Below are 23,733 nucleotides of genomic sequence, written 5' to 3'. Positions count from 1 at the left end.
TAATTTTTTGAGTTCCAAGTATATTTTAGATATGAGACCCTTGTCCGTTGTATGGCTAGTAAAGATCTTCTCCCAATCTGTGGGCTTTCTATTGAAAAAATGATACTTTTCTTATACTTTAAATGTCAGAAATGTTTTTAACAGTGTTTATATGTCAATTACTATAAGCTCATATCATTTTTTGATTAAAAAATGTACTGAGTGTGGATGGAACTGAGAGTTTTATTAATGCTCCAGTCACAATATGTTTGTTTTCATACCTATTTACCTGATATAGATGGATGGATGGATGGATAGATAGATAGATAGATAGATAGATGATAGATAGATAGATAGATAGATAGATAGCTTAAAAATTAAAAGTACCAGGGCACCAGAGGCTCACACCTGTAATCCTAGCTACTCAGGAGGCTAAGATCTGAGGATCATGGTTCAAAACCAGCCTGGCCAGGCAAGACCATGAGACTCTTATCTCCAATAAACCACCAGACAACTGGAAGTGGTGCTGTGGCTCAAGTGGTAGAGCTCTAGCCTTTAGCTGAAGAACTGAGTGAGAGCATCCAGGCTCAGAATTCAATCCCCATGACTGACAAAAAATAAAAAGAAAAGATACATATTAACCAAAGAGATTCCTTCTTCTCTCAGTCTGTCTCTCTATCTCTCTGTCACTCTGTCTCTATCTCTCTATATATATACATATGTTTGTCTGTGCATGTACACCTATATATCCCTATGTATGTATATATGCATATATATAAGTATATATGTCCTTTATTTTCCTGGTATTAGAGATTGAATTCTGGACCACTTGCTTTCAGTTTTCTGACTCATGGGTGTCCCTCCCTGTACCATGTGAGAGCTATGCCTGTAGTCTGTCATTTTGCTAATTAATCAAAGATGGGCACTTACAGGATATTATGTCCTTGCTAGTTTGAAACCATGATTCTAAAAATCTCAGCCTCATGAATAGCTAACTACAGACTTGATGAACTGGCATTTGATCCTTAACAATTTTTAAATTAGCTTTTTATATGAGTATCTGGTAGTGTAAAATATATTTATATATAACACATATTTATACATATTGTATACTATATTTATAAATATATATATTATATACTATAATATAAAATATATTTATAAATATATTTATATGTTTAAAATTTTTACACTTATAAATATACAATTTGTTCCTATATCAAACACACACTTTTTATTCACTTTCTTTTTTTAAAACATTATCTTAATTTCCTTTATTTTGCAGCATTAAGGATTTAGCTGAGGATTTTATGTTTTTAAGTATTTACCTATCTCAAAGCTACATCACAAATCTACTTATTATTTTTCACAGTTTAATTTTGCTTTTTATTATGAAAATACTGTACAGAGGGGTTACAGTTACATGAGCAAGGTAATAAGTACATTTCTCATACAACATTGTTGCCTCCTCCTTTGTTTTTTTCCTACCTTTTCTTCCCTCTCACCTCCTCACTTACCCCTCCCCCCCACCAACCAAAAGTTCGTTTTTCCACCTAGCATCTTGTACGTCTCATTGTTGCAATGGGTCGGCCTGTATCCCTTTTTAAACAATTTGTTTTTAACTGATCTTTTTGTCAGTTCGTTTAAAATTTTTGAAATATCACATAATGCTAACTTCTATTCTGGAACTATTAAAATGTTTTAAATGATAAATCAATATACAATTATTATTATTGTTTTTATATGTTGTTTTGTCTGATATCTAGCATTTTCAATTCTACTTTGATTTTTTTATTGTGTGCTTTATTTTTAGACCTCATTTTTTACTTTATAAAGAATAGTTTTTAATTAAATATATTTTATTGTAATAAATAATAGTTTTTAAATAATAATAGTCTTTAAATCATAATTGAAAATAAATATTGAAAAGCTATACAATATCCTTATTAATTTATTAATGTTATTAATATGTATATCTTTCCACCCAAGGGCAATAGTTTTGAATTACACTCAGTTCACTTTGGTTATTAAGCCCTTCAATCTCAAACCCACTAAAATGGTATTGAGTATTGAAATACCTTACCTTCTTTTTCTATTTGTGTCATTATTAAGCAAAAATGCATTTGAAAGATTTTTTTGATAATTTTCAAGTATGTCTGTTTGCTTTCTGTAATATTTTCAATGTGAGTAATTTTCAACGGGCAGGAGAAAATTTGAAATAGTGAAGAATTCTGCCAAATTGGTGTTATATTCGTTCCTTTTAAACCTAAGGACTTCTATATCATCAAATCAAGTATAAATGCTGAAAACTTTTCTTAGAATAACAATTTCAGCTGTGAATCTTGTTTACTGGCTGTTTACACGAATACATATATTACATATTCCTAACCATTGGAAAATTAAAAATACTATCTTTAGTTTTCATAACAATTACTACTTATGGACTAATGAAATTTTAAAAACATAATAAACCTAATACAGTTAAAGGATAAACAGTTATGGAAGGAATGTTATTATAAATAATTAAATGATTGTCTTTAAAATTATTCATCATCATTGTCATTCATTAATTAGTGGATATATATTTGTTATATATCCTTTGAATATTGAGTCCTGTTTCAAAAATCATCATTGTGTTAATGTAAATCCTATGAAAGTAGGAAAATTCATAGGAGAGTTCACATTAGGAATGATGTAAGAGAATGATGAAAGCTGATATTAATTGAAATGCATTGTACTTACAAACTACTTGGTTGAATTATAACTCCTTTCTACAACTACTTAAAGATAATAGAAATATATTTTGAAAATCATTACTATGTTCACACTTTGAAAGTACACGTTAAGAACTGTTACAATCATTTACATTTACATGTTATCTTAATTTATGTGGATCTGTAACATACAGTTTCATCTATAGTAACTAACTGAACATTAATTTCCTTAGGTACAAAAACAGTAGCTTTAAATCAACATACATACTTCTAGATTTTTCACATATTTTAAGTTAAAGTGTATAAATAACAAAAAGGTACTATTAGAAGAATCTACAGAATTATCATTTTTATCTTAAAATTAATCCTTAAAATTATTGTAAAAATACAACTTAAAATTAAAGTTGAAAATACATCTTTATTAACCGTTTCAGATGATCAAACTAATATGTATTGTAGAATAAATAATTTTAAACTTTCCTTCTATCTGTCTCTGTCTCTGTCTCTGTCTCCCTCTCTCTTGTTAGAAGTCAGGCTTGAACTCAGCCTAGCTCAGCCTGGGTGCTGTCCTCCAGCTTTTTTGATCAAGGCTAGCACTCCACCACTTTGATACACAGTGCCACTTATATTTTTCTGGTGGTTAATTGAAAGTATGAATCTCATGGTTTTTCCTTTCGAGCCTTGTTTCGAACCATGATCCTCATATCTCAGTCTCTTGAGTAGCTAGGATTACAGGCATGGGCCTGTAATTAGCACCCAGCTAATTTTAGACTTTCTAATCATAAATAGTATGTAGCATATATGTAGATTTTTAGTGTGTCATTTTCTTTATGATCTATTCTTGATATGAGAGTAAGTGCCACTTTCTTATATATATCACTCCTAACTCTTCTCTTTACATGTGCTATTTTCCTTTTTAGATGGCTGTAATTCTTTTATCTTGTTAAATGCTGCTTACCTATTTCAGATGCAATGTGTATGTCCATCAAGCAGACAAATCTTAATTACACTTCAGACAAATATTTTGACTGCATTTGATATAATATGTATTGGTTGTTTATGCTTGTGTCTTATTTATTTACTTTGAGCAAACATTTTTTTGGTTTAAAAAAAAGAAAAGAGCTTTTATGTTTGCATGTGAATTTATACCATGGTAGTCATTATATATTTCTACCATGACCACTGATTTTGTTTCAAACTTAAATATACATAAATTCTATCTGCTGAAATTTATAAACTTACTCTTTAAAATGATTGCATGTAATAAGATCACTATGTAAATATGATAGACTATTAATGTTAGACAAATTCAATTGAGATTTAAATTGTTTTAAAATTCAATGCATTTGTTTTGACAGTATGCTTTTGATAATCAGATTTAGAAAAAATTGTTGAGAATATCCATGCTGTTAACACAAAGCTATTCATAGGTTTCTTCTTGAAAGTCACAGGCCAAAGGAATTATAGTGTGTACCTACAAAAACACAATTACTACTTTGCCAGTGAAATGAATACCTATATCAAAATACTGCAGAAAAAAGATAAGGCACTATGGACTTATTTTTTGTTTCTTTTTCAGAAAAACAATACATTTCACTAAATATTATCATGTCTTACATACTTCATAATTAATAATTATTATATTCCTTACAAAATAAATTATCTGTTTGTGAATTATTGAACATTACTAACTGTGCAAATTCATTTAATAATGTTACTATTCCCTACTCTGCACTATATTCATGGATCCATAATACCTGCTTCTGCCATTTTTCTTGCAATAGGCTACCTCTTTTAACAGTCCTGTCTTTTCTTAGTAGAGTTGCTCTTCCTCAACCCCCTGCAATTTTCTTTCTTACTCTGGTGAAGAAAGCCTTTATTGCCCTGTAAATCTACTTCCTAGTTTCATACATAATTTTCCTATTGAGTGTCACATAGACATCAGAATTTGGGGTATGCATATTTACCCACTTATTGCATTCTAGTGTTCAGAGATTGTCAAGAAGAATTCCCACTATCTACAAATACTTGTGTGGACACTGAGGTATTCTCACTCCCACATAATCAGTACATTTAAAGCCTTTTGTATTTTCTCAAAGTTTTAGTAAACTACTCTACCCTCAAAAGTCAATCAAATAGATTTTCTCCTACTATATGAAAGCAAATATATCACTACCATTTTACTTGCCTATGAAAGACATATAAAGACATCTTATATTTGTGACCAGCCTTTCCAGTACAACTTATAATATTATAAGACATGATTTTCTTCCTGTGGACTTTACTCTCTATCCATGTCCTACATCACATCTGCTTTTTTAATGACTTCATAAAATAAGTAATACTTTCTTTCTGTTTTGACTTATCTCCATTTATACTAAGTATCACTTATTGTTTAGACATTTTCAAACTCCATTGCTATAAATATAATTAGTCTGGGCCTATAACTAACAAAACAAACAAAATGAACAAAGACAAACTTATTATCTCTGTGAATTTCCATTTGTTTTCCAGCTCCATATCATGTCTTTGACTTTACTCATTTCATCTTTTTTTCCTTTTGTGAATAATTTTAATTTTAATTCTATACCCATAAAATATTAAAAAATGAACTTATCTGAAGACAATTATTTAATGTAACTGAAAAAGCTTTAATGGAACTTTTCTTAGATATACCTAAGATTTCTTTTGTAACTAATATAATACCTGCGAGATTTTTGCAACACATTAGTATGACATCTGAGTACACAATTTCTTCATCTTCTGATTTTTTTCTACAAATTTTCTACAGTATGATTCTCTTATTCTAGCTAACTAACTATATTTTTATCATTTTTCATACATTCTGTGGATGCAGATTGGTTATTTACACAACATAGGCTTCTAATTATAAAAGTTTATGCCTTTTATTGTAGTATCTCCCATGAAATCTAGACAATAAAAGATCCAACTACCTTAAACCCTTCATGGGAAAGATTAACTTCAGTTAACACATTATACAATAATCTTGTGAAATTTTGTGGTCTATTATCTCTCTTAAAATGCAAAGTAACGTGTTTAACTCTAAAAGCATTTTAATAATGAGACAGGCAGTGCTGTTGTCGCTAACTAGGATGAAGAAACTTGGCTAAATACCAAAAGAAAAATCAGAAATTCATTGCAGTACATTGCCATATTGGCTGTTATTAGTCTCAATAAGTGGTTCTAAACTATAAATGACTATATGAATTTAAAATTAAATAAGGGAGTAGACTGAGATATATAAATTTAGCCAGAAACCCATAGAAGCTTTCCAAGGTCTTAGGTATATGGAAGAAGGATAAGATTTTAGTGCCTAGACAACACAATTGTCTAGGCTTTAAGATAATGAAATCTCATTAAAAACATCCAATATTCCAGACACTGGTGTCTCACACCTGTAATCCTAGTTACTCAGTAGGCTAAGATCTGAGGATCCTGGTTTGAATCTGACATGGGCAGGAAATGCTCCCGATACTCTTATCTCCAATTAACCACGTGAAAACCTGTAAAGGAAATGTGTCACCAAGTGGTAGAGCCCTAACCTTGGATAGTGGGACAACCACAAGGAAGGAAGGGAATGATCGACAAGTAATGATCGACTAATGTACTCATTGCCTTACACATGTAACAGTAACCCCTCTATACAGGATCTTAACAATAAAACAATTTTTTTTAAAGAAAGAGCTCAGGCACCACTACCAGACCTTGAGTTAAGCCCCATGACTGACAAAAAAAAATCAAAAGAACGTCTTAGAAACAGAATGAAAACTTACTCTGATAGCGCCAGATGAAAAATTTTAAGAAGATAAGTGTTGCTTTTTTGTACATTTCTTTATCTTATTTAGACATAGCTATATCCTTTCATGGATTCCAAGCATTGGCATTATCATTATCTTCATTTACTCTATATCTCCACTCAGCAATTATTATGTTTGTATGCTTGTCAGTTGTTCCTTGAATGGGACACTCTTAAGTCAATCTCTGCCATTTTTTCCCGTATCATAGCCACATTTAGTTGGATTATTACAGTGTTTTCTCCATTGGCTCTCATCCCCAGTAATGTTGAGTCTTCCAAAACTATTGACAAAAGACAGGAAGAATTATTGAATTGAAATATAATGCAGATAATGTTATCATCAGCTATTTTGAACTAAACTCAATGTCCTAACATAGTCCAGAGCTACTATTCAATCTTTCCCTTATAACCTCTTTAATTACTACTCACATTAGTCTCATTGGCACTTTCAAAAATGAAAACTTGTGTTGTAGTATGTTTGCAACTGAAATAAATATTGTCCACATATTTGCTTATGTCATACCCTCATATTAAGTAAGCTTCTTTTTAAAATCTCTTTATAACTGTGGCCTCATGTTTTATTTCACTTACTGCACAGGAACGCTGATATTGTCTCTTATACCAAACTATATCAGATGATTTGTCTCCATTTTATTCACTTGAAATACGGTGTGGTGCACAGAAATGAACCATATTGGAATGATTAATTAATGAATAAATGAGTGAATAATAAACTCATGAATGATTGAATGTCAAAGATGAAATGCGTTTTGAAATTTTATCCCTACCAATCTATACTTTTTCATGAATAATATTTTAAGTTTAATTTTTTGTATTTGAATTTTAATTTTTAGTATTTGATTCTACTGCCTCAGCCTAAGAAATACTGTAATTATAGACATACATTCTCATTTTGGAATCAAGATTATGTATTTTAAACAAGTATTTTTATTTTAAATTTTAGTTCAATAACCAGGATATACTCTAAAAATAAATGGGGACTTAAAAATTCCAATAAAAGAAGAATACAACAGAGAGATGTTGAGTATATTAGAGTGAATAATCATAAGATATTGAAAAAATAATATTATGGTTTATTCATGTATTTTATAATTGAAATCAGAAAATTGGGATTAATTGTTTCAAAAGTAGGATATGTTTATGCATTTCTGTATTTATGTAACTCTTGAATTTAGCATATATACGTTCCCTCCCCTCTGACACAAACACACACCTTTGATGATACTGAGCTTGAATTGAAGGCCTTAGTGTTGTTTGGCTTGCATGTACAGATGGCATCCTACCACTTAGCCATGTCTCCATCAGAACTATCTCCTCTTAATTAAAATGTATTTTAAATTTAATTTCAGTGAGGTCATAACAGTTTTAGAAATATTAAACCATGACTAAATCTTAAGCAATTAGAGTGTATTTTCAAGTTTAAACCTTGAAAGAAGCTAATTCTTTGGGGATTGACTGGTAATTAATAAGGGATCTGTCAAATTGAATGACAAGTATGATGAGAGCAGCCATTGAATAAACAATAAAATTGATGTCAATTTTAGTGGTGGAAAATAAATAGAGTTCAACTCTAAGGTAAATTAAATGAAAAGAATGTAGGGAATATTATGTGTAATTTTATTAGAAATTTTCACTATACATTTTTATTTAGACATTTAAATATACAGTTTTATATCCCTACAAGAGCTACAAGACACAAGAATACCTATTTTAAGACTAATTGGTACTAAGGAAGGTCAAGAAATGCAGCTTATGGAATAGGAAGGATAAATCCTAGCCAAGAACTCCCCAAATATGCAAAAGGATAGACACATCCAGATAAAAAAAAAGCCTTTAAAACCCCAAACAGTGACTGGGAAGGTGGCTAAGTGGTAGAGTGCTTGCCTTGCATGCATGAGGCCCTGGGTTAGATTCCTCAGCAACACATAAACAGAAAAAGCCAGAAGTGACACTATGACTGAAGTGGTAAAGTGCTAGATTTGAGCTGAAGAGCTGAGGGACAGAGCCTAGGCCCAGAGTTCAGGCCCCACAACTGACAAAAACAAATAAACAGACCAGACTAGAACAGGACATCCTACTGCTACATTTTAATCTGCACAGGATCAGTAGAGACCAAGGAAAGGATCCTTAAAGTCATCAAGGAAAAGAGATCAATTACCTATAGAGTAAAACCAATCAGAATAACTACAGATTTGTCAGCAGAAACCATAAAAGCAAGGAGAGCCCAGAATTAGGTATAACATGCCCCAAAACAAAAATCAACCCAATATAGTGTACCCAGCTAAACTTTCCTTCATAACTAAGGTACAAATAAAAATTTTCCACAGCAAAGAAAAATTGGAATATATCTCCACTGAACCAGAAGAAGAGACAACGAAGTTCGTTATATACTAATAACTAGATCTCGCCTATGGGAGGATATAACAATCCAAAATGTCATCAAACAAACACTACTTACCCTAAAAACATATAGAGATCCAAATGCATTGATTGTTGATGACGTTAACACACAACTGCCTCCTCTGAATAAGACCACACAGCAAAAACTCCACAGAGAAACTTCAGAACTAAACAATTGCATAGACAAACAAGACTTAACAGACGTCTGCAGAATATTTTACTCAGTAACATCAGAATATATGTTCTTCTCAGTAGCACATGGAACTTTCTACAGAATAGACCACATCTTAGGCCAAAGCAAATCTGTGCAAATTCAGAAATACTGAAATTGTTCCCTGCATTCTTTCAGAATACACTGGAATAAAATTAGACCTCAACTTCAAAATACACCATAGAAAATCCTGTAATGCTTGGGAACTGAACAACACATTGTTGAGTCACCAGTGAGCTATTGAAGGCATCAGAATGGAAATTCAAACATTTATGAAATTTAACAAAAATGAAAACACAAAATACACTCTCTTCTGGTACACAGCAAAGGCAATACTCAGAGGAAAATGTGTAGCTCTGGAAACCTACATCAGCAAATTGAAGAAATCTCAGACCAAAAATTTAATGATATACCTTAGGCTCCTTGAAAAAGAGCAATAACCCAGACTCCAATCCAGTAGACAGAAACAAATAATTAAAATTAGCTCAGAATTAAATGAATTAAGAGTCCAAACAAACCCTAAAAAATCAACAAAGCAAAAAGTTGGTTCTTTGACAAAATTAACAAAATTGACAGACCCTTAACAAATCTTACCAAAAATAGAACATATTGAAATAAATAAAATCAGAAATGAGAATGGAAACATCCTGACATATACAAGCAAGGTTCAGAACATTATAAGGGAATACCTTTATGCTAACAATTTTGAGATCTGGAAAAAATTGGAAGAATTTCTTGCAAATATTATTTTATACAAACCAAACAAAGAAGATTTAATCCAACTAAACAACTCATTTAAGTAATGAAAAAGAAATAGCAATAAGAGACCTTCTATTCAAAAAAGCCAAGGTCAAGATGGTCCAAATTCTATAAAGCCTTTAAGGGAGAACTCACTTCAATACTCATCAACTTCAATGAAATTGACAGTGAAAATTCACTACCAAACTAATTCTATGAAGTCAGCAAACCCTCGTCCCCAAACCAGATAGGGACCCATCAAAGACAAATAACTTTGATGAAAACCTATGCCGCACATCTCAGTAAAACTGGCCAGCCCACTTCAATAACTCATCAACAAAATTATACACTATAGTCAAAAAAGATTCTTTCCAGAGAGACAAAGCTGGTTCAGTATACACAAGTCAATTAATGTAATTCAACACATCAGTAAGAGCAAGGACAAAAAAACACATGGTTATCACCACAGATGCAGAACAAGCATTTGACAAGATCCAACATCCCTTTCTGATGAAAGCTCTGGAGAAACTAAGAATCCGTGGAACATTATTTAGTATAATAAAGTCTGTATATGACAAACCTATATCTACTATTAAACTTAATGGTGAAAAGTAAAAACCATTTCCTCTAAAAATAGGAATGAGACAAGAATGTCTGGTCTCTCCATTTTTTTTTCAAAATAGTATTGGAATTTCTAGTTAGGGCAATAAGGCAATAGGCAAATATAAAAGGGATCCAAATAGAGAAAGAAGTAAAACTCTCACTTTTATAGATGACATGATCTTGTATTTAAAGAACTCCACAGACTCCATTCTGAAGTTACACAAGTTAATGTGAAACTTTAAGAAATTAACAGGGTATAAAGTTAATCCATAAATATCAATAGTTTTTCTGTATGCTAACAATGAGAAGAGCAAAGCTGAAAGCAGGAAAACAAGTCCTTTTGTAATAGTCTTAAAACAATCACCTAGGAATTAGTTGACCAAAGATATGAAGTACCTCTATAATGAAAACTTTGAAAATCTGAAAAAAGAAATTAGATTCAAGAAAGTGGAAAAATACTTCTATGCTCCTGGATTGGGAGCATTAACATAGTGAAAATGGCTATAATGCAAGTAGATATCTAAAAATTCAATACAATACTCATCAATATCTCAACATCCTTTTTTTTAATGAAATAGAAGGAACAATAAAAAATTCATATGGAATAATAGAAGATCCTAATACCAAGAACAATCTTTAGCAGGAAGAACAGTGCTGGAGGAATATCAATAACAACTTTCAACTCTATTACAAAGCCAGAGTAATAAAAAACAACTTAGTACTGGCACACTAACAGGCCTGAGGACAAATTCCACAGACCTATGGCCATCTAATCTTTTATAAGGGAACAACAACAAGAACAACAACAACAACAAAAACAGGGTGGAAGAAAGACAGCCTCTTGTACAAATGATGCTGACAGAATTGGCTATAGACTTATAGAGAATTGATGATAATTTATATATCACCCTCCATCAGAGTCAATTCCAAATGGATCAAGAACCTCAATATAAGATCAGATAGCAGGAAAATATTACAGGACAGAATAGGGAAAACTCTAGGGTACGTTGGCAAAGGTCAAAACTTCATTAATAAAGACCAAGAAACAGAACAAATATAAGAAAGGCTTGATAAATGCCTCTGTACCTCTTAATATCAATAGCAAACCCCAGCTAGAAATTACCCCAGCTAGAATGATCATTGTCAAGAAATACAATAGTAACAGATTCAGAAGATGTGGTCAAAAGGGAAATCTACTGCACTGTGGGTCAGAGTGTAACCACTCTGGAATGCAGTATGGAGGTTCCTCAAAAAACTAAACATAGAGCTCCTCTATGACTCAGCAATCCTACACCTGGGCATTTACCCAAATGAACACAAACAAGGCTATACTAAAGCTACCGGCACAACTACATTCATTGCAACATTATTTAACATAGCTATGATATATATATATATATGTATATCATACATGTGATATGTATACATATATATAATATTGATATATATCATATATGATATATACATGTGATGTAAATGTATATATAATATATATACATATATATGTGTATGTATATATATATATATATATATTCACACACACAATGGAGTTCTATGCTTCCATCAGAAAGAATGACATTGTCCTTTGGTAAGGAAATGGAAAGGCCTGGAAAAAATTATATTAAGCAAAACAAGCTAGGCCCTAAGAAATGTTGGTTGCATGATTTCCTTCATTTTTAATAATTAGAATATGTCTATGATATTTTTAGCAGAGGATCACAATAGCCAAATTGCTAAGTGCCTAAGGCCATATATAATGAAGCACATTGAAAAGAACTCCAAGAATTGGAAACAAGAGGTTCTTACTATGCCCTGTATTCATTATTTCATTTTTTTCTGTTTTGGATTGTTGTACCCTTTTTGTTGTATATGTTTATCTGATCCATGGAAGGGAAAGAGAATCACAGAAACAGCAGGACAAAGGATGAACTAATGCAGCAAAGATACTCACTAGACATTATATCACAAATGAACTTCACAACTTGGGGTGTAGAGGAGTGGGGAGGGGAAAGTTGGAGAAAATAAGGGAGCTGGTTACAGTGTTCAAAAAGAAACGTACTCATAAATTTACTTGTGTAATTGGAACCTCCCTCTTCATCACTTTTTCAATAAATAATTTTTAAAAAACCTGTTAAAAGGATATTGTGAACACATAATTTCAGTATCTGTTTAAAGTAAAATGGCCATGGGCATTTGAGAGTCCTAAATACATATGTGATAGTTCATAAACCATTTATATATTTTATTTATTTATTATTTTTTATTTTTTTATTTTTGTCAGTTGTGGGGCTTGAACTCTGGGCCTGGGCACTGTCCCTCAGTTCTTCAGCTCAAGGCGAGTGCTCTACCACTTGAGCTACAGAGTCACTTCCGGTTTTCTGGTAGTTTATTGGAGATAGGAGTCTCACGGTCTCTCCTGCCTGGGCTGGCTTTGAACCGTGATCCTCAGATCTCAGCCTCCTGAGTAGCTAGGATTGCAGGCGTGAGCCACCAGCGCCCGCATCCATTTATCTATTTATAAACCCATGTTTATGTAAGGTATAGGCTTATTATAAAAATAATTATACCAGTAGGAGATGTTGCTTAAGTATATTTTAAAGGCTAAAAGAGCATTATAAAATTTCATATATAAATATATATATATATATACCTTTTGCTTCAGTTTTGTAATGATTAATTGTATTTATCATTATGATATTAAAGATTTTGACTACTTCTTTTTTAATTCCAGCAGGAAAAAAGTCAAGAAAGTCCAAGAATAGAAGGTAAGAGATGAATACTTCAAATAATTGTTGTATGTACTTATAAAAGTAAAACTAATGTTACTTTCATAATAAAATTTAGAGTAAATGTTTAAAATTAAATATCTTTAAAGAGATGTTTCAAAGCCATTCTCACCCTCTGGTTACTTCTTACAGTCTTTCTCTACTGATACTTTGTTTTTATATGCTGCTTTATAAAACTTCAGCACAATTTCTATTTGTGTGCTTTTTTCTTTCTTACTTACTGTCAGTCTTGGGGCTTGAACTCAGGGCCTGGAGGCTGTATCCCTAAATGTTTGCTCTAAGATTCTCAAGGACTTTCCTGCCTGGGCTGGCATTGATCCATGATATCCAGTTCTCAGCCTCCTGAGTAACTAGGATTACATGCTTGAGACACCAGTGCTGACTCTACAATTTTCTATTTATTCTCTGTATGTTCTGACTTAATTGATTTTCCAAATATTGTGCATAAAATTTGTACTCAGTCCCATCAATAAATCAGATTCTATCACTTAAAATACATCTCATTGAAAAAACAATATTTAACTTCTGCCATCTCACTATTTTTGATCCAAAGACTTTCAATTTTATTTATGCATTAAAGGTGGTTATGACTCTGAGTACATAGTAGTGATTTGTAGTAAGACAACAGATGATTATTTTCTTGAAAGATATATTCCATACTACCCAGTGTGTTTACTTGTAGATTGTGTACACATTCTAGTTACAACAAATGCGGGAAAACATGCAACCTATGTTTTTTCGGGGTCTGGATTACTTCGTTTAATACAATTTTTTCTAAGGCTTTCTATTTCCTTATAGAATGGTAGAATTTCATTGTGTATAGATACCACATTTTCTTGATCCATTCATCCACTGAGGGGCATCTAGGTTGATTGCATATCTTGACTATGGTAAATAATGCTGTAATGAACATGGTTGGTCTGAGAGGTTTAGTGTGTCCTTGTTTGTGTTCTACTGAATAAATACCCATGAGTGGAAGTGTTGGGTCATAGGGAATGTATGGACATGGTAAATTATATAGGACTCTCGACAGTTACACAGTGACACTAAAGGAGGATATTCTTGAAAGAATATCATCAAAGCTCAATAGCATTGTGTATATGTTTCTATAAATATCAAAATGAACCCCAAGAAGTAAAAGCAAGAGGCTGTTTTGTTATTTTGTTTTCCTCCTTTGTTGCTGCTTTTTATTCTGTGCCTTTTGTCTTGTATGTCTATGTGTTTTGGGGAGTGTAAGGTGAGAGCACAAAAACAGTGTGATAAAGATTGAACAAATGTAGCAGTGATAGTAGACACTTTTGAAAATGAAATATACAACTTGGGTGAGAGAGGGAAAAAACAGGAGAAAGTGAGGGAAAGGGTAACACTATTCAAAAAATGTATTTATTTTCTGACTTATATAACTGTCACCCCTGTGTACCTCACCTTTACAATAACAATAAAATATAAAAATATATAAATAATGTTAGAAAGATACATTCAGAGTTTTGAACTTTATTTAGTGGGGTAATAACTTACATAGATCAACTGTTCTTATTCACAAATGGACTCAACTGTTTTGTTGTTTATTAGAATGAACAATACAATATAATGGCAGAAATTAGACTTTGAACAGGTGCCACATCTCACTGGATGTGGCATATATAATGAAAACAACTATCAGATTTTCTTGGGTTGGTTCTTTGGGCTTCTCTGAGAACATTTTATGCCTTTCTTCTTTCATTTCCTTTCCCAAAACCATACCAGCCCAGGGCTTACTGAGAGTGAAGAACGATTATGCTGTTTCATTCAATACCTTTTTCACAGGAAGATATATTTTCTAATAGATATTTTTTGAAATATCTATAAAGCTAAAATACCATATTTATTTTATTTTATTTTTTGTCGGTCATGGGGTCTGAACTCTGGGCCTGGACGCTGTCCCTCAGCTCTTCACCTTAAAGCCAGCACTCTATCACTTGAGTCACAGGACCACATCCAGCTTTTTTTGTTTATGTGGTGCTGAGGAATAGAATGCAGGGCCTCATGCATGTAAGGCCAGCACTCTACAACCAAGCCACCTTCCAACCCCCTAAAATACCTAATTTTTACAGAAAATATTTCATGTGTTTCAGAAATACCAACTATAATTCTGAATATGTTGAGATTGCTGATATTCTGTCATAATAATGAAGACAAACTCAGCATGTGAAGATTCACACAGTATTATTTTCCTGGTATACTTCTCTGTATGTCTGCTATCTTACTAAAGAATAAAAAGATACTTGTGTGTGTCTTTTTTTACACTGTGATATATATAATCTTGTACAAGGGAGTTGCCATGTATTGAAGCAGTTTATGAATATATTTTGATCAATGTCACCCCTTTCAATATTCTCACCTGTATGTCCCTTACCAACCCTATACTTCAGTCTTCTTAATATTGTATAGTATACATTAAACTTCTATTTTACTGCATTCTCCTCCTCTTCATCTATGGGACATATTTTGCTCAAATGAATTATGAAAGACTCCCCTCCAGGGATTTCTCAATATTTGTGTTTATTTAAAGCAAACTAAAATGGCTTTCATATGTGAAATTATTACATATATTTATTTCAGAAAAAGTTCAAAGTTATGGTATTTGTGCTGCTAAACAGAGTTTTTATCCCAAGATATGCCATGTACAGTGCATGTAAATCACATATGAATTTCATATATACTGGATAAACACATTTCAATCTCACGATAAAACTAAGTGTTTCAGGTTAATCTTAAATTATATTTGGAACACTGTTACAGTAGAATAAATTTAAGGTAGCTTTCTTCTTGAGGCTTTATTGCCTTGAACTATATGAAACACATTATATAAAGTAGTAGAAATTATGTTTTCCAACAACTGTCTATGAACATATTTCTTTTTTAATATAATAAAAGTTTTGAGATATATTTTCTAGTTCTTTTTCTGTTATTTAAAACAAGCTTCAGTATGTCTCTGCATTATAGCTGCTAACTTTCTTTTTAATTAAGCAGATTTATGTGGTTAGATCAATACTTGTTACTTATTTCTAGTAAGAGTTCTACAGTTTCCTTGACTATAGAAATCATTTTGAATGATCCTTTCATTTTTCTTTTCACACAACATTTAAAAATTATTTTAAAGTAGTTTCACAAAGGAGTATGCGAAAATGTCAACTGAAAATGTCAAATGAAACGAAAAACTTAAGCCATTGAGGCAATAGCATACTGATTAGTCATGAAAGTACTGGGAGTGAGTATTTCATATTTTTTAGACTGTTGAAGTCTAACCTATGTCCTTAAATGATTTTATGAACTATTCTAAGCTCATTTTTCTATTGGCTTCCTAATTGTTTACCTCATTCCTCAGTACATATTTGTAGTCAGAAATATATTCAGAATTTGTTATTTTTCTAAGTCCTTGCTTTCTAAGTATCTCTCATTACTTTGTAACTTTTCTTCTTTTTCTTTTCTTTTTTTCTCGGTTGTGGGGCTTGAACTCTGGGCCTGGATGCTGTCTCTCACCTATTCAGCTCAAGGCTAGCACTCTACCACCTGAGCCACAGTGTCACTTCCGGTTTTCTGAGTGGTTTATTGGAGCTAAGAATCTCACGGACTTTCCTGTCTGGGCTGGCTTTGAAATCCATTCTCAGATATCAGCCTCCTAAGGAGCTATGATAATAGGTGTGTGCCACTGGTGCCTGGCACTACTTTGTAACTTTATGAATAAGAAAAAAAACATAAAAGTGTGACTTAATTATGGTCTAGAGGCCATATCTAACTTGTTAAATAATTACTTGTCATCTCTGATAAGTAATATAAAGCATCTAGATACTAGTTCCTCTTTTATCTCAAAAGAAGAATTTAGTTAGTACAACATGCCCCATTTTATTAAGTCTCTCACATATCTGAAATTCTAGAACTTCTAATTCAGTCAGGCATTGGAACATATGTGTGTGTGTGTGTGTGTGTGTGTGTGTGTGTGTGTAACGTGGGCACTGTCTTTGAACTGTTTTGCTCGAGACTAGTGCTTTACCATTTGAAGCACAGTTCTATTATTGGCTTTTTATGGCTAATTGGAAATAAGAGTCTCAGACAATTCTGGTCCTATCTGGGCTGCTTTTGAACCACAATTCTCAGATTTCAGTCCCCTGAGTAACTAGGATTACAAGTGTTATCTACTGGCACTAGGTAGAACAATGGTACTGGTTTGTTTTTTTTTTTTACTTTTATTGTCAAGGTGATGTACAGATGGGTTACAGTTACATAAGTAACGTAGTGAGTACATTTCTTGTCAAAGTTGTTACCCCCTCCCTCTTAAGCATATATATTGCCTTTCTCCTTTATTACTTGTGTCACAAATTAATAGTGGATAACAATGCAAAGTATCTGATACCTTTGAATAATGTATATAGATAATATATATGGATTTGAAGGTTGAAGTACTAATTTTTTTATGAAGTTTGTCAAATGTTGAGATCTTATATGAGTGTGATTACACAAAGGATCTACATTTCATTGACTTTTTCCAAGTCTCTCAACTAGTTAGGCATTGTGATTAGAAACAATGATTGGCCATATTACATTATTTAATAAAATAACTGAAAGGTATTCATGTATATGAACTCTATGTGTAACTCTCAGCCAATTGTTGAATATCTTTATGTGTATAAGATACATATCAATAATGTCCTCAATTATAACTAGTCTTGAGTTTATGACATACAGAATCACCAAATGTTGCAATAATATGTATTATTGAGAACATCATATTCTTTGATTTCAAAATTGGAAAGCTAATGCTAAGACTAAAAATTATATGAAGCATTTTAGCCACTGTGAATTTTGCATATAATATTCGAGAATTATAATTGTTAGGGTACTGAATTACCAGAAAGACAATTTACACCTAACATATATAAACCAATAATTGCTTAGTTTATTCTCTGTTTGTTATTTAGCAAATAATTGTACGTGAATTTTAGAAAAGCACTTATGGGAAAACAGTAATAACCAACAATTGTATTTGTGGGTTTGTTTTGTATTTCGCAGGCCCTGAGGTTTGAGCTCGGGCTTAGGTGCTGTCTCAGTGCCTAGGTGCTATCTCGGAGCCTCTTTGGGCTCAAGACTAGCACTCTACCACTTGAGCCACAATGCCACTTCCAGCCTTTTCTGAGTAGTTTATTGGAGACTAGAATCTCATGGATTTTTCTGCTCAAGCTGGCTTCCAACCATGATCCTCAGATCTCAGCCTCGTGAGTAGTTAGGATTACAGTCTTGAGCCACCAGTACCCAGCTAACAATTGTATATCTTTTGCCAAGAATCATTTCTGAAGATTCTCCTTTTGCAGTTTCTCATGCCAATATGCTTATCTAAACAGATAAATGTGCTCAATTGAGTAATCAGTTTTATGTAAATAAGGGTTTAATTTCTCATTCTTGATTGGTTGACATTTGTATGTGAGTTTAGTTTGTGCTTATTGGTCTTCTGAGCAGTAAAATGAGACTTTCTGGAGGTGGGTAACTGTAGCAGTTGACATAAAAAACATCTTCAATAGCCTCAAATCTGAGTTTGTGATACTTCAAGAGCAAAGTACACGTACAACCCTACTATTTTTTTGATGGGGGGTTGGTCGTGGGGCTTGAACTCTGGGCTTGGGCGCTGTCCCTGTACTCTTCAGCTCAAAGCGAGTGCTCTACCACTTGAGCCACAGTGCCACTTCCGGTTTTCTAGTGGTTTATTGGAGGTAAGAGTCTCATGGATTTTCCTGCCTGGGCTGGCTTTGAACCGTGATCCTCAGATCTCAGCCTCCTGAGTAGCTAGGATTACAAGCATGAGCCACTGGAACCTGGCACAACCCTACTATTAAAAAATGGTTATCTAGCTTAATTCTGAATTTAGGCCAAGTTAACACTTGCTATACTCCATAATAATTATGTTTTTTCTTCAAACTCATACTCCTATGCAATTGTAAAAAGAAAAATAAATTTGTTAAAATATCTTTATTATAAGCAATCTAAATAATGACTACATGTGCTTTACCAAATTACATTTCAATCTAACTAGTTTCTTGTTAATTTTTTATGACATTTAAGATAAGATTTGTTATAAATCCATCTGGATAAATTGTTACAATTTAAAATAATCCTGTTTAATGTCTTACAGCAACAGTAAACATCTACCCAAACACATTTCCAAAAGTAACTGGCCATACATTTTACTTATGACATAAAGCTTCATTTATATTAAGCTAAATACCTTATCATTCTGTGCTCCATTATGCTTACATTATATAGCTTTACGAAAGCTATCAATAACATATCTTGCCCAGTGTTTCATTTATTTTCCTTGCAGAATAATTATATTGAATATCATTTGCCCACTAGAAGATTCTACTACATGACAGAATATAATAGTGGTTTGGTGAAATTGAGGAAGGGAATCACAAATTACTAAACTTTATTTCTAATAAATGGTGATTGTAATACATTTAAGTATTCTTTATCTGGCTAAATATTTTAAACTCCACACTAAAATACTATTATTGCCCTTTTCCTTACCCAAATGAAATGATTTTGTTATAGATTTTTTCAAAAAAATATTGTGGTTGGAACTAGAAAATTGAATTCATTCTACGACTAGAGTCATTCCTCCAGCCTTGACTTTTGATGATTACTGTTTACACAATCTCACAGAATTTTTCTCTTCTGGATGGCTTCAGATATTCAGATCCTCTGGATCTCAGCCTCCTGGTGTCAGCAACTGGCACCTTGATTATTATAGATATTAACAGAGAGCTAAATAATTCCCAACAAAGTTATTATTTTGCAAAGTTTTTGAATATTTTAAAATAGTTGAATATCACATTTCAAGAAAAGTGTTTTTTCTTTCTTGCTATTGTTTCTAACGTATTTATAAGGTACCATGTGATCTTTTTGTTGCTTTGTATGTTGACTGCCCCCCCCAATGATGTGGTATAATTTGGGGAGGGGAAAGGAAGAAACAAAATGTTTAAATAGGGATACAGGCTGATCCATTGTACCGATGAGATGTACAAGGCACTATGTTGAAAAAAAAACTTTACAGTTTAGGTAGGGGTAGAGGTGAGGGAGATGGGATGTGGAGTGTAGTTCTGGAGGTGGGAGGGAAGGGATGGTAGGGGAAAAACCAAGGAGGAGGCAACAATGCTTGATAAGAAATGTACTCTCATTACCTTGCTCATGTAACAGTAACACCTCTGTACAGCATTTTCACAATTAAAAAAACATATAAAAAGAAGTAGCAACTCCTAAGGTCTTCTACGATGAAAACTTTAAAAACCTAAAAAAGGAAATTAAGGCAGTATTTAGGAAGTGGAAATACTTCCCATGCTCCTGGATTGGGAGGATTAACATTGTGAAAATGGAGATACATCCAATGGCTATCTACAAATTCAATGTGATATCTATCAATATTCGAACCTCATTCTTCAATGAAATAGAAGAAAGCAATCCCCAAATTCATATGGAACAATAGAAAACCCTGAATAACAAAAATAATCATTAGCAGAAAGAATTGTGCTGGAGGAATATCAATACCAAATTCTAAACTCTACTACAAAGTCATAGTAATCAAAACAGCCTGGTACTGACACAAGCAGGGACCTCAGGAACAATGGAATGAAATTGAAAGCCCAGAAATGAACCCACAGATGTATAGCCACCTAATCTTTGATAAGGGGGGTAAAAAAATAGAATGGAAGAAATATAGCCTCTTCAGTAAATGGTACTGGCAAAATTGGTTAAACACCTGTAGAAAACTAAAGCTAGATCCTTTTATATATATCACCCTGTACCAGAATCAACTCCAAAGGGCTCAAAGAACATGATGTCAAAGCAGACACCCTGAAAACATTACAAGAAGGAATAGGAGGAACTCTAGGTTTCCTTAGCATAGGATGAAATTTTCTTAATAAAGACTCAGAAACACAACCAATCAAAGAAAGGTTGGACAAATGGGATTGCATAAAACTGCATAGTTTCTGCATGGCAAAGGATATAACTAGCAAGATCACTAGAAACCCTAAGGACTGAGAGAAGAGATTCACTAGCTATATAACAGACAAGGGTCTCGTATCTAAAATATATTTAGAATTCAAAAAACTAAATCCCTCTACAACAAATCCTTAGGGAAAAAACTGCCCAATAAATAAGTGGCTAAAGACTTAAAGAGAGACTTCTCTGAAGAGGAAATAAGAATGACCAATAGACACATGAAGAAATGCTCAAATTCTTTTTTTGTTTTTGTTTTTTTGGCTCTGGTCACGGGGCCTGAACTCTGGGCCTGGGTGCTGTCCCTCAGCTCTTCAGCTCAAGGCTAGTGCTCTACCACTTGAACCACAGCGCCATTTTCGGCTTTTTCTTTTTGCGTATGTGGTGCTGAGGAATTGAACCCAGGGCCTCATGCATGCAAGGCAAGCACTCTACCATTGAACCACCTTCCCAGCCCCTCAACTTCTTTAGTCGTAAAAGAAATGCAAATCAAAACAACATTGAGAGTCCACCTCACCACAGTTAGAATGGCTATAATCAAGAAATCTGATGCTGGAAGGGATGTGGCCAAAAGGGAACACTACTGGATTGTTGGTGGGAGTGTAAACTTTTTCAACCACTTTGGAAAGCAGTATTTAGGTTCCTCAAAAGATTAAGCATAGAGCTCCCCTATGACCCAAGCAATCCCACTTTTGGGCATTTACCCAAACGATCACAAAGAATGCTATGCTAAAGCTATCAGCAAACTATGTTTATCACAGCATTATTTATCATAGCTAAAATATGGAACCAACCCAGATGCCCCTCAGTAGATGAATGGATTAAAAAAATGTGATATAGATATAGATATATAGATATAGATGAATTCTATGCCTCCATCAGAAAGAATAACACCATACCCCATTTGTTACGAAATGAAAAGACTTGGAATAATTATATTAAGTGAAATAATCCAGGCACAAAGAAACAAGGTCTCATGGTTTCCCTTATCTTCAATAACTAGTATAGGTCTACGACAAGCAGAAAAAGTCAAAAGCTATGTACATAGGAACATATAAGATGATGTTACGTGAAATATACCCCAAGATAGGGACACAACTGTTTTTTTTTTGCTTGCTACTGTTTTTAAATGTACAATGTGATTTTATTATTCCTTTTCTATATTCTTCCCCCATGATATAACCCCTGTTTACACTGTATTTGATGCCAGTGCCTTGCATCTTGTATATACATTTTTCTAATTTGAAGAGGGGAAGGGAAATTACAAAATGCTGAAATAAGTAAACAGGTTGACCCATTTTAACAATGAGATATAAAAGACTATGAAGATGAACTTTACAACTTGAGGGGGGAGAGAGGAGTTGGGGAGGGGGGAGGAAAGGGATGGTAGGGGAAAACAAAGGAGGAGGCAACAATGCTTTATAGGAAATATACTCATTACCTTAGTCATATAACTGTAAGCCTACTGTACAGTATTTTTACAATAAAAATCATTTAAAAATGAAGAAAAATGAAATAGCAAGTTCTATTAGCTAAAAGATATTTCATGGCTTCACATATTTAGCTTGAAGGAATTACTTCATTTTTAAGCTTAGCTTTTATGAAAGAACGTTTTTGAAATGTTCACATTGCCATTGATTTGTCTTGTTTATGCCCTAAATTTCCCTGGTTTATTTGCCAGAGAAGCCACTTTATGATCTACAGTCTTTCCCTTTGTGTTTTCCTTCTGAATGCACTTTAAGCATGGTGTTTATTAAAGAAACTATATTTCTCTAACTGTCAATGACTGAAGCCTGTAATTCTAGCTCTCTGGAGGCTGAGGTCTAAGGATTATGTTTCAATGCTTGTCTAGACATGGAAGACTCTGAAACACTTATCTCCAATTAATAAGCAAAAATTTGTAAGTGGAGGTAAGGTTCAAATGGTAGAGTAACAACTTTAAGAAATAGAAACCAAAAAAAGTGAAATATCCTACATTCAAGCTGGAGTACTAATATAAAAAAGACTATATTTCTTCCTTCTTAGTCTGGAAGTTAGAAGTAAAATATTTAATAAGTTATCAGAACATTTTTTTGAGAAAAGAAGAATAAATATTAACATTCTTAACCAAAAGCCCCACAGTAGGACTGCCACATGTAGCCATTTGCCACAATATGCCAAGTAATGGGACAAATAACCATGAAGGCCAGAGAAAGGCGATTTCGTTACAATGTTGGATACACTGAAGAAGAAACACATTTGTTTGAAGAGAGAACTAATTTGGGACAGGGGAGAGTTGGTACTTAATTGTTAAGCAGCAGTTATGTTCAGGTTGTCAGAGATGGTGGTCACAGGTGATCACACTATTACTTTTCAAAGGCTTGGTCCAGGTGGATCCTTAGTATAGTCTAGTCATTGCTGCCTCTGGGAGATCTGTCTAGCTGCAAGCCTGCTGTG

At 33.0% G+C, this 23,733-nt stretch overlaps 1 protein-coding gene across 3 annotated transcripts in view; it reads left to right on the top strand.

Annotated features, from left to right (window-relative positions):
* Positions 1 to 23,733, top strand: part of Fstl5 (follistatin-like 5) — a 790,918-nt gene that overhangs the window by 55,943 nt on the left and 711,242 nt on the right. For 2 of the 3 annotated variants that reach the window (XM_013031832.1, XM_013031833.1), the window contains exon 2: positions 13,218 to 13,248. In XM_013031832.1, coding sequence (XP_012887286.1) covers positions 13,218 to 13,248 — 31 coding nt within the window. Of the gene's footprint in view, positions 1 to 13,214; positions 13,249 to 23,733 lie in introns of all 3 variants that reach the window. The other variant, XM_013031834.1, reaches the window with a different exon arrangement.

This window comes from Dipodomys ordii, unplaced genomic scaffold (genome assembly GCF_000151885.1).
Source record: "Dipodomys ordii isolate 6190 unplaced genomic scaffold, Dord_2.0 Scaffold145, whole genome shotgun sequence".
In the NCBI taxonomy this organism is placed as follows: Eukaryota; Metazoa; Chordata; class Mammalia; order Rodentia; family Heteromyidae; genus Dipodomys; species Dipodomys ordii.
Note: the sequence above shows the minus strand (reverse complement) of the source record. Positions and strands in the feature narration are given on the sequence as shown.